General features: G+C 36.1%; 1 protein-coding gene across 9 annotated transcripts in view; it reads right to left on the bottom strand.

The window, feature by feature from the left end:
* MAP4K3 (mitogen-activated protein kinase kinase kinase kinase 3) overlaps positions 1-13,113 on the bottom strand; it is a 209,373-nt gene that overhangs the window by 50,426 nt on the left and 145,834 nt on the right. For 6 of the 9 annotated variants that reach the window (XM_059188514.1, XM_059188516.1, XM_059188515.1 and 3 more), the window contains exons 9-15: positions 12,391-12,522; positions 12,126-12,188; positions 11,957-12,038; positions 11,753-11,863; positions 8,884-8,962; positions 5,165-5,223; positions 3,819-3,881 (exon numbers count right to left, since the gene is read on the bottom strand). In XM_059188514.1, coding sequence (XP_059044497.1) covers positions 3,819-3,881; positions 5,165-5,223; positions 8,884-8,962; positions 11,753-11,863; positions 11,957-12,038; positions 12,126-12,188; positions 12,391-12,522 — 589 coding nt within the window. The remainder of the gene's footprint in view (positions 1-3,818; positions 3,882-5,164; positions 5,224-8,883; positions 8,963-11,752; positions 11,864-11,956; positions 12,039-12,125; positions 12,189-12,390; positions 12,523-13,113) is intronic. The other 3 variants (XM_059188517.1, XM_059188519.1, XM_059188523.1) reach the window with 1 other exon arrangement.

Genomic DNA, 13,113 nt, shown 5'->3' with positions numbered 1-13,113 from the left:
CTTACAAAATTATAAAAGTGAAGACCCTTACCACTTAAAACAATAAGAAATCACTGATGGTACAGAACATTTAAGCAGCAAAGTCTTTAAATGGGTAAATGTTTTGGGGTACCTGGGTGGCTCAGTTGGTTAAGGGTCTGGACTCCTGGTTTCAGCTCAGGTCAAGATCTCAGGGTCATGAGCTTGAGCCCCCCACGGGCTGCACTCAGCATAGAGTCGGCTTGAGATTCTCTCCCTCTCCCTCTGCCCCTTCCCTTGCACATGTGTGTGGACTCCCTCTAATACATAAATAAATGAATAAATAAAATCTTTAAAACAAACAAACCAGGGACGCCTGGGTGGCTCAATTGGTTAAGCAGCTGCCTTCGGCTCAGGTCATGATCCCGGCATCCTGGGATCGAGTCCCATGTCGGGCTCCTTGCTCAGCAGGGAGCCTGCTTCTCCCTCTGCCTCTGCCTGCCATTCTGTCTGCCTGTGCTCTCTCTCTCCCCCCCTCTCTCTCTGATAAATAAATAAAATCTTAAAAAAAACACACACCAAAAAAGGGGGGGTAAATGCTCCCTCTGGGTCCCAAAAGATTTACAGCTGTCATCTTGGTGCCAAGTGCCTACTAAGATGACAGCCAAGACATTTTGGGTTCATCAGGTTTCTAGTGGCAACAAGTTACTTCTAACAGCTGGAAATCTTGCTCACGGTGCTAAAGTTTTAGGACTGGTGAAATTAGGCAACTGAAATAGCTATGGACACTTCACACCCATTAGGATAGCTGCCGTGACACAGACACATACACATACACATCCCCAAAATAACAAGTGTTGATGAAGATGTGGAAGAACTGGAGCCTTTGTGCACTGCTGGTAGGAATCGTAAAATGACATAGCTGCTACGAAAGTGGCATGGTATTCCCCTCAGAAATTAAATGTAGAATTATTATATGATGCAGCAGTTCTCCTTCCTGTTACATGCCCCAAAGGACTAAAAGTAGAATCTCGACAGATACTGCACACCTATGCTGACAGCAGCACTATTCACAACAGTCAAAAGTGGAAGCAATCCAACTTTCCATGACAGATGCATGAACCAACAAAATGTGGTACATTTTGGTGCATGCACGCCCGCGCACGCACACACACACAGAGGAACCCCATTCAGCCTTAAGAAGGAAATTCTGATACATGAAACAACACGGATGAATCTTTAAAGATGTGACATGATACCAAGTGAAGGGAGCCAGTCACAAAAGGACAAATATTGTATGATCCCACTTATATAAGGTATATCAAAGAGACAGAAAATAGAATGTGGTTGCCAGGAGCTGGAAGGAAGGGGGAAATGAGAGTTCTTGTTTTATGGGTAAGGAGCTGCAGTGTGGGAAGATGAGACTGTTCTGGGGGTGGATAGTGGTGATGGGTGCACAACAATATGAATGAACTTAATGCCACTGGACTGTGCACTTAAAAATGGCTACAGCGGTAAATTCAGTGATATGTATATTTTATCACAATAAAAAAATAACTATGGAGCATATATACGTTCAGTAAAAAGAGAGATCATGAGCGCGAGCTCAGTATTCATGGAAAAAAACAACTTGATGCCATGGGGTAGAGGTAACACGGATGATGGTTTTAGGTTTGAACGCCTGAGCCAGGCTGCCTCAATCAAACCCCACCTTGGCCATTATTTAGCTGGATGGTAAGATCAATTTCAACTTCTTTATACCTTAAATCCCCTCCTCTGTAAAATAAGGATTTTAAGTCATTAAATTTGAAGTGATTAGAATGCCTTGTGTTTAAAAACTTGTAGATAAATGTTAGCTTTTATTATCATCAAAAGTGAACTTTTGAAGACTGATTTTATAAACTGTAGAATGTGACAAATATGCCGTTCATCCCTCTTCTGCCAGGACTATCTAACTAGCTGACTGTCCCTAAAGCTCTCTGTCATAAGAAACTCCTGACGACTTGGGGGTAGGGGCAATTCCAGGGAACAGAACCAAGATAACTTATTTGGGTTACTGGGCTAGTTCCAGAAAAATAGGGCACAGAAAGGAGTAACTGTAATTCTAAAGACTATGTTTCTGGGTTTGTTGTTATTTTTTCTAGACAATATTGATAAGTAAGTCAATTTAAACTTCTGATTCTGTGGTTTTATTTCTACAACGAATTTCACTGTCATTCTAGCCTACGTATGTGTAATTCTGAAAAAAATCTTTAATCTGAAAATTACTGACTGTTTTCTTCAGACATTTCATCTCTCTTGCACCTTTGGACAGTTAATTCTCAATCCTTACACTTTCTGGTCCTCTCTGGATCATCTGATGCATCCTTCTTTCTTTTTTGACAGTCCACGTACTGATTCTTCCAACTTTTCAACTGTTTCTTCCCTCTCTCCCATGTTGGTTCTACTATTAACCACAAAACACAGGGATCACCCATTATGGTAACCTGTTTTCTGCACTCCGTCCTTCTTCAGCCCTAACTAGTGAACATATGCAGTCTCATGGTTCCATCTACCTTTTCTTCTTTGATGACTTCAATCTTCCTCTTTTGAGCTAATCCCATAATTCTAGTAGTAGTATGACCACTTCTGGAATTTCAGCTCTTTATCTGCCATCTCAAAACTGTGGTCCATGCTGATTATCATTCCCATATCAATTCCCATGAAACACTGGAGGCATCCACCCATTTTCCTCCTGAAGAATCTACAATGGTTTCTACAATGAAATCAGTCCTAGTCCCTTCCAAAAGCCAGATAAGCCACATTAACCCAAAAGTGTTTCTCTGATTTCCACAGCACATATTACACATGTTAGCCTCTTGTCATTAACAGTCACCACCTGCTGGCAATCCACTGCATATTTTGTTGCATGGCTGAAAGTTTGTATGCCCAAATAATTTTTGCCCATCAAGACAACTTCCTCCCAGAGAAATTATGTGTAAATAGTCTCCTCTGCTTTCTACAAATATTACAGGGCATAGATTTAAGAATGTATATAATCATTTAAGCCAACCAGAATTGAAAGAAGTACGTTATTAAAGCAGAGAGAAAGGGATGAGAAGGAAAATTCCAATGAAAAGGCAAAAAGTCAAATCTAGGAGTAAATATGGAGGCAACTTGGAGCCTTGGCTAGCTATAGAGAAAAAAAAAAAAAACATTTAATAGCAACTATTAAAAGTAGTATTTATTTAATATTTACCAAGGTTAGTTTTCCTCTTTTCTTACCTAATGACAACACAGTCTTAATATTTATAACTTCAGGGAGGCTTTAAAAAAATCCCAATTTCAGCCTGAAAAAAACTGGATATTACCTAATGCTACAAAGTTAAAATTTCATCTGAGACTCATTTCATTGTTAATTAGGGATGCTATTTTTAAAAATTATATGGATACATTAATATGTAATATATAAAAGTTGTTTAATATATATGAATGGATATGTGTGTATATATACACACACACACATATCTATATGTAGATGCCTTCTAGTTCATTAAAATAAGTGACAGTATTAAAACTCAACATTTTTATATGAAGAAGTAATTTAAAAAATACATTTGAGAAAACTGAGTACTTTTCATTAAAAAAGGAAAAATTTTAAATTTTTTATTATAATATATTTGAGTAGATAAATCTACTTAACTTGATTTGGAAAAAAACGGCTATAATCAATATCTTATATTGATTGCTAAATGGCAGGTACTTAAAAAACAATGCTTAAACTGGTTTGTTAAAATTGGACAAAATATTTGATCAAAAAAACCCCCAAAACAATTAAGACTAAACAATGCTGACAAAGAAAATCAGAAGATAAGAAATACCAGATTAGATCTTGCAGTGTAGTATATTTCTTCTGAACTGTCCAAAAAACCATCACTGTCGGGCTGTTTAGCAGAGACCAAGAAACCCAAGTTATTTACACTTAGACTAAAAGCCACAAAGTCACAAAGGGAAACTGTCACAAGTAAGGTAAGTCCTGCTAACATAATTTTATTAAGGCAAATGCTAAGTCAAATCATATCAAGGAGCTTCTAAAATATCAATAATGCAACAGCTTTGCTCTGTGATGCAGTTATTAAATTAGTACAGAATTTAAATACACGCAATGCCAACTTAAAAAGAGAAACAGAAAACTCCAACTGCCTTAACAAAATACTATTAGCAGTTATAAACATCATGAATAGATTACTTTTTGTTCTTAACCTTCTTTCATCCTCTACATGAATGTTGGGCTTAAGCATTTTAATATAATCATTTAAAGAATTTTTACTTAACACTCCGTTCCTCCATGCTGGTACACTGAATCAGAATAGCTCCATAATTTAAAGGCTAAAGATACACTTTGTACGTATGCATTTAGTCAAGTTGGATAAAATAAGCGTCAAATTTAAGAAGAAAGTTCCCATTTCAATCCTTAGTACTTATTCACAGTTAATTCCTTCTCATTACTGAATAGGAAAGAAAAAAATGAAAACTAAAATCTGGAGCTGCAGGAAACTATTTCATTAAGATTAATTTTGTTGCTTAAGTCTTACTTTTTATTCTTCCATAGAATATTATCATCTCAAATATTTGTAAAACATGTTGCTTCCAAGACTGCTTCTAAAAATATATTATCATGTGCCTGGAAGGCATATATAAAACATTAAAAAGAATCATGAAAAGAACTTCATATAGTCAGCAAAGCCTTAAATGAATGACAGATTTGATCTACCGTGTATGCCTAGCTTCTCCTGAGTTTTAGTCCAGATCTGACTCTACCCTGATGTTTAGAAAACTGGCTTACACTCTTAAAAGACTGCCCATAAATTCAGTGAGATGTGCTTTTATTGGCCCAACATCCTAATTTAAAATAGTGCCATTTATCCCAATAAATGCATACAAAAAAGCCCCTCAAAAGCTGCAAAACAAAAATGGAGGAAAAAAAGAGGCCAGCATTAAAAACATGTAATCAGAGAATGGTAAAACTAGTTTCTCCTAATTTTGAGAATATTCAATCTCAGCAACACAGATTTATTTTTTATAAATTTCAGAATTACTTACCTTTTTATTTCCCCAAATGCTTTTGAAAAATCAATAACTAGATTTTTTTAGTCAGTACCAGTATCACAAAGACTAATTAAAATATTTATTTTCAGTGTTAACATTCCAAGACTTCACTACTTACAAGTTCATGATGTGGTTCTGTTTCCTTCCTTAAGGGTGGATCAAATTTTACCTGGCCAACTAAAAAAGAAAAGTAAAGCCATGATCTGTATCTATATTCTTAAAGACGTAATACTTTTAAGTTACTCTATGGCAAAACATTTAATTTTATCATCTATCATATAGTGATTACAATCCAAAGATTTAAATGAAAAATCTGTTGGCTGAAAAAAGCCTAATAAAGTCTACGTAGGATATTAAAGCTTAATCTGTTAATTCTAGATCTCTTCCATAGTAAAAAGAAAGAAAAAAAAAGATGATTAGCAAAATTACAGTTAGGATCTAACTTGCTACTTTACTGTGACCCAGCACTAACTACAGGCAATCTGAACTCAGGATTTAGGAGGGTAGACAGCAAATGAGGCAGAGTACTTTTGGAAGCCAGGCTTCAAATGGCCTCTAATGATTCCTGCCCCGCTGGTGTTTATGTGTGTAGTGCCTTCCCACATGACCAGGGCTGGTCTGTGTGACCAAATGAATATGGCAGAGTGATGGCCTATCACTTCCAAATGAGGCTTCTTCAATAGTGGATTCTTCATACCTGTCCATACACAATCATACATCAAGGACCATAAGGTAACTTTTAGTAAGGTATTAAAATTAATATACATATTTCACCTTGACAGAGGCCTAGTGAACGGCCTTCGCCTACATCTGTCATCAAATGGGAAAATTAAATCTGTAATAAAGTTGCATGAGGATAGTTAGTGGATCTACCTGCCTTGTGTTATTGTCACATGTGAACAGGCCTGCTTTCCCCACATGTATCTCTTAAAGCAAGTTTTTACTTATCATATTTAACTGAAGGCAGAGAGGATTTCCAAAAGGGAAAGAATGACACCTTTTCTGCAAATGTGTCCATTTTCATATGAATGTTGCCTAAACACCATTTAGTTTAATAAGGAGAAAACCTTGGTTGCATGGAGAGATACCAAGGAACTGGGAACATTAAAACATTATCAAAACCATTTTTCCAAAGCCTGTCTTTACAGTTAACAACATTATTAACTATTCTATCACATCTCACATAAAATCATAAAATATTCTAAGAAAGCAGATATTAGAATATGTATAAGATTTAAAAGCCTCAAATATCAAACTTATAAATTATTAAAAGTGGTGGTTGCTACCACAACACTCTAGAGGGACACGACACCTTTCTTACTGGCAAATAGGGGAAAAGGGAAGAGGTCTACCATACTTTACCTGCTCCCACAAAAGGAAGGGCATATCAGAATCTCAGAAAAACGGGAGTACTGACATCTAGTTTCATGTAGCCTATTCAGGCCTATGCAGTTAGAAGCTAAGAATCACTAATATAAATTTGTAAAGAATGATTCAGAAAGAACTGCCCTTTGGAATAAAGAGCCTAATAATATAATTTTTTTAAAAGAACTGGATAACAAGATAAAAGTACTTTATATTAGATTTTCATTAATACTGAAAATACAAAGTTTTCTAAATCAACAACATAGATATCTCTGATCACCATCTGTATTATTAAAGAAATGATAAAGACATCTTGTAATTGTTTTTTGTATATTAGAAAATAGGAAAAGCTTATATATATGGGTCATATAACTACATAATTGTGTGTGTGTGTGTGTGTGTGTGAGAGAGAGATATATACTAAGGTTGTCATTTTCAGAAAAATATGTTTGGAGGGAAATTAGCAAATTTAAATCATCTGGCTTCAGATGGAGCTTTAAAAAAGGTAATCTTTTTTTTTTTTTTAAAGATTTTATTTTTTTATTTGCCAGACAGAGATCACAAGTAGGTGGTGGCGGGGAGAGGGAGCAGGCTCCCTGCCAAGCAGAGAGCCCAATGTGGGGCTCGATGCCAGGACCCTGGGATCATGACCAGACCTGAAGGCAGAGGCTTTAACCCGCTGAGCCACTCAGGCGCCCTAAAAGGTAATCTTATATATATTCACACAACCAACTGCTGGCAAACAAGTACCAAATCCCAGTTCTGGGCTTTTTGTACAATGCATGGTATTTTCTTTCAAGAGTTTCTTTCCTTTTTTTAAAAAAAATTTTTTAATTTTTTATTAACATATAAGGTATTGTTAGCCCCAGGGGTATAGGTCTGTGAATCGCCAGGTTTACACACTTCACAGCACTCACCATAGCACATACCCTCCCCAATGTCCATAACCCAGCCACCCTCTCCCTACCCTCTCCTGCCAGCAACCCTCAGTTAAGAGTTTCTTTCTTTTAAGAGCATTTTCAAGTAACACCAGCACAAAGCTTTTCTAAGAACTTAATACACAAGTGTATGGTCCAGCCAAAGTTTCAATGGAAAATCTGCAAAGGATATGCAGTATAAAATCCATAAGCCATGATGAAGTGGTTTCTGAAACACAGCAGTGTTAGTGAAAGACGACTGGGCTGGGAAGTTGAGAGATCCCAGGCTTGCTGTTAACGTGGTGTATGACTTCATCCCACAGGTAAATCTCTGCATCTCTGCATTTTTTTTTCTATTAAATGGTGATAGTGTCTGTCACTACTTATTCAGCTTTTCAGACAAAGAGATAGCTTCATCTTAAAGTATGAAATGTACTATTATCATTACTAACCTAGCTAAAAATTGGGAAAAGTTTCTTTCCAGTAGTTATCTTAAGTTACCACACTGCCTAACTTCACTAGTCATTCTGGATATCAGGTCTCTCAGGATAAATCTTTTTTTTTTTTTTTTTTTTTAATTTATTTGACAGAGAGAGATCACAAGTAGGCAGAGAGGCAGGCAGAGAGAGAGAGAGAGAGAGAGGAGGAAGCAGGCTCCCTGCTGAGCAGAGAGCCTGATGCGGGACTCGATCCCAGGACCCTGAGATCATGACCTGAGCGGAAGGCAGCGGCTTAACCCACTGAGCCACCCAGGCGCCCACTCTCAGGATAAATCTTTAACCCATGGAAAACTGTTACCAGAAGCCTCATTGCACTAAATTAGCATTCTATGTCACAGAGAATTAATGCTTCCAAGAAGAAAAAGGAACTTTAGGCACTAGTACTGCAGATTCCTGCTGGCAGAGTTTTCACTGGAGGGTTGACAGTACAGATGAAAGGTCTCAGTTGGGCCCATAACAAGGGTGTCCATAAGAAATACCTGGGGAGCTCTTTTAAAAGATTCCTGGGCTGACTCAAGACCCAGTGAATCAGGATCTATGGAAAAGTGGGGCTGGAAACCCACTTTTAAAGATGCTCAGGTCATTCAGATGCTGAGCTAGTTTGCAGATCTTTACACCTCTCCTTGCTATTCAAAGTGTGGCCCTGGAACCATAAACCCCTACAGAACCCGGGAGCTTGTGCGAAGTGAAGGACCTCAAGCCCAGCCGCAGATCCATGGAATGGGAAACTCCACTTCCACAAGCTCTCTAGGTGAGTCACACACCAGTTTAAGAGGCACTGCTTCGATTATCCCGTCCTGCCTGGTCAAGGAATTTTATTCCTCTTCCCAGACTGTAACAACATAAATACATCCCACATCCCCTCTCTTGCCAAAATTCCCCGGGGAACAAGGTAAAGGAAATTTTTTCTGCCTTAATTAAACCCTAACATCTAAAAAGATTTACTAAGAACGACTAATCGGAAGAAAATGAAGCAAAAAGAACTGTAACTAAATTACAACTTGAAATCTTATTTCTCATTGTTAAATTAAGAAGCGTGTATAGTATACACTTACAGTTTATCTCCGAGCGTGTTTTTTCTTCTCTTACATTTCTACTTGTTGAGTGAATTCTATGCGGTACAGCAACAAGAGGCTAGGAAAGACCAAAATCAATGACATGTGGCATTTGACAATCAAGTCACAGCCTGGTCCACAAAATTACTCAAACGTGAAAGAGATACTCCATTTTATACAAAAATGGGACAAAATATAATGAATCTGTGATTTTTTTTCCCCCTCAAAAAGAAGCAACTATAAACTGGGAGCTTCTAAGATTATGGATATATTTTGTCCACAGCAGTTTCCCAATAAATGTTCTCTGAGTTGAATATATATAAATATATAAAATTGAGTGTTTCAATAATTCAACAGCGGTTCAAAAGCTGCAGCTTTCCTTACTGCTCAACAGAACTGTTTTAATTTAACAAATCTGCCTCAAGTTCTTTTACCAAAAACAATGAGATAAATAAAATGAATTGATGCTAAAGGTATCTGTGATCTGTAGTCCTTTTACTTAGTAAACATAATTTTGACCCCTTTATGTTTTTTTTTCCTTGTAGGAGTAGTGCTCTATTTTCTTTCCTTTCACTGTATTAAAATCTCTGCGTATCGCCACACTTAGAAACATTCGGGCTGGGGGGAAGAGGTGGAGCGGTGATGAGTTCTCATTGCTGTATCACGGACATTCCTCCAATCTTTTGGGGAGCACAAGGGGCCCTATCTGTAAAGCCTCTGAAGCTCCATCAGAGCTCATCCCATACACTTTAAGATCTCACCTTAAGAGGTGATGCCAGCATCTATTTCATGTACCAAACAGGTTTTTTTTTCTGCGTGTGAAGGAGATACACTCTTAGGCATATCTTCGTGGAAAACGTAATTCATAAACACTTGAGCTCAAATGATCAAATTCGAAAGGCAGATCAAGAACAGGACCCAAGTTATTCTCAGTATAGGCACATCTCAGGAAATAAATATGAATCTAGAAGACCCAAATACTGAAAATACTGACGTAGAAAAATAGTAGCAAAAGTCATTTCAAAACTGAAGTATGTAAACTTGACACATACAGTGATTCGTTGTTTACAAAGCGCTTTCAATATACCTGAGCTTATTTTGTCTTTAAAATTAACTTATGAACCTAGTACTAATCTTCATTTTATAGATCAGAACACTGAGACTCAACATTAGGGTGCTCAGCGAATTAGAAGGAGAACTGGGGGAAAACCCCTGGACTTCTGATCACAATATATAGTAGCAAAAATAGGTATCATGTCAGGATAGTCACACAGATTGCTATCATCAGTGAACATGAATAAAATCTACGACTCTCTATGAGAACAGTTTTACTTTCCCAGCTAAAATGGTTAGTTGTAAAATTATTAAATCTTAGAATGCTGTTCACAGTAAATGGATTAACATGTAGGAGAAGAAAATTCTATCAAGTAAATAATCTATAGAAGTTCTTTCTGCAAAAAAAGGAAACACATTCATTCTCACTGGTTCTAATATTTTAAGTAACAGTGCACTAGGTAAACATTAGTTTTACTATTTTTTTCACCTTCCTTATACATTTAAAACCGACAGTAAGAGAATTTTTAATATTTTGACAAAAATTTTTTAAAGTCACAGAACAACTGTGGTTTTCGCCACTGATTAGATTAGGATCACTTTGCAGGGTGTCTCAGCTTACAGGGTCATTTTTACAGTCCTGTGTCACCATGCAAACTGAATGATGTTGAATGATGGGAGAAGAGTTTATAAAACCCAAGTTTTTACGAAACAAGAGTAAGCAAACAACAAAAATAATTTTTTCTTATGATAAGATCAGTAATTCTTCATGTTTTACTTTTCCAGGTTAAATGGATAATTGTAAAATTATTAAATCTAAGAATGCTGTTCATAGTAAATGGATAAACATGTAGGAGAAGAAAATTCTATCAAGTAAATAATCTATACAAGTTTTTTTTTTTTTGCAAAAAAAATGAAACACATTCATTCTCATTTGTTTTCAAACTCTTTTACAAACCTTGAACAAAAGGGGGCAGATAGCTGATTTAATTACAGCTGTGTAGTGATGGCAAGCTAGAACAATGGTGAATTGATAGGTTCTCTCTGACTTAAGATGATGTGCAACTATCTTTCTGACTACTGACAGCTATCATTCCCGCAGTACCATCAATGAATTTTATACCATTTTAAGTACCTTCCAAAAAGCCTGTCAGGCAGGGTCAAGGCTATCCACAGCAGTTACATACCCAATAACAAAATTCTGCCATGTCACATTTACTAAGCTTATGTTAGGTGCCACAATTACTAGCTGAGCTAGGAATTTTAAATATGCCAAAAGAAGAGAAGCTTCCTTTAATATCAATGCTTCTATCACTAGTTACTCTCTAACAACTATACTGGCTTATTTTTAAAATTTCCATAGTGGATAATTAGGGTTTTAGTCACTAACAAGAGCAATCCTATACTTTCTACTAACTACTAATAATTCATCAGGTACTGTACAAGGATATTTTTTAAAAGAGGAAAACCGAATCGAAATTTTGAGTATATTCTAACATCTGGTTTAAGTGCTTCCCATTTGTGTTCTCTCTTATAGTGGACGATTTATTTGGCAACATCATCTGAAATGACTACTTTGAAATAACTATAGTAATTTCACCAAGTGGATTAGATGATCGTGCTTTGCCATTTCAGAAAATAGTCACCCATAAGAAGCCAGTAAGAAAAACCGTGCACATGACTTCCCTAAGAGAGGCTGAGTCAAAGACTTAATTATTTCCTTAGGAGATTTTCATTTAAACTAGACCCAGAACTTCAATGCACATACCTATATACATATGTGTTAAATACACTAGTTGGTAAAGACAATTCCTACCTCAGGATCATCATCATCAAAATCATGGTAAGTGGAATGATCCGGATTATTCACTTTATCCAAAAGTTCAATTGCCAAAGATCGTGTCAAAGGTTGTGTGACAAATGGGTGCTATAAAAGTAACATAATACAAAACACTCATTAGAAACCTGAGTAAACATTTTATTTTTTGAAAAAAGACGTATTTCAGGGCAAAAATAATACCTGTAATAACTTTTCAGCAGTAGGTCTTTTTTTTGGATTTTTGGTAAGTGCCATTTTCACGAAATGATGAAAACTATTTGACCTAAGAAATTTTGAAAATCACAGAATTTTAAGTTTTATTTCTTTTTTCTACTCATGATTATAAAGTAAGTAACACAAAAATACTTACCACTTCATTTTATCCTTTAGTTTAGGAGGCTGAAAATTACTTTTTGTCATTAGAAATAATGCTCTGAAAAATCAACAACAAATTACACAGCATTTTAAGATTTCACATTTTAATATGTAATATAAATCTATTACTATTAAATAATACTATTACTACTAATGATGTAGAGCAAGACTAAGAATATTATTTGTTCATGATGTAACAGGCAGGGGGAGGGGATTACCCTTAATCGGAGTAAAGAGTTCTCCAATTATGATACACTGACCTCATTGGGTGTAAGTCAAACATAGGCGGCTGAAGCTCAGCTAGTTCTATGGCAGTGATTCCTACTGCCCAGAGATCGCAGAGCTGATTGTAACCCCCTTTCCTCTCAACAGCTGCGACTTCTGGTGCCATCCTGAAGGAAATATTCCAGGAGAGAAAAAAAATGAAAATAAAAAACAACTTCTATCTATTGTATTGTCTTTCATATTCCCATCAGAGGCACTTGAAACTAAGCTGAGATCTATTTAGACCCTGATTATCTGAAAAATATGTAGTATATCAAAGATCTCTTCCAAGATCGTGACTTTGTAAGATTCTCCATCCCAAGACCCTACTGGTGACTCCTTGGTTACTCTGCTATACCAACTATAAAGGTTTATAAACTTTACCAATTATAATATAGCAACACATCCTATATTTGTCCATATCTCCATCACTTCCTCTGTACAATTCTGCACAATTTTACAGAGAAATAACACCTTGTAATAAATGTTCTACAATTTTTAGCTCTACCTACTTACACCAACAAATTGCAATCTGGCCTCTGTTTTCATGTGACCAAAACTATTTATTGGGGCATCAATAATCTTAATTTAGTACATAATTCATATTTACTATAAAGTTAATTGGCAGTTGTTCAGTTTTATTATAATGGTGGAAATTATAAAAATGAGTGTTTGCTTTTTAAAGCTGTATTTATATAAAGGAAAGTCACTCAAACTTA

Source organism: Mustela lutreola, chromosome 9 (assembly GCF_030435805.1).
Source record: "Mustela lutreola isolate mMusLut2 chromosome 9, mMusLut2.pri, whole genome shotgun sequence".
Classification (NCBI taxonomy): Eukaryota; Metazoa; Chordata; class Mammalia; order Carnivora; family Mustelidae; genus Mustela; species Mustela lutreola.
Note: the sequence above shows the minus strand (reverse complement) of the source record. Positions and strands in the feature narration are given on the sequence as shown.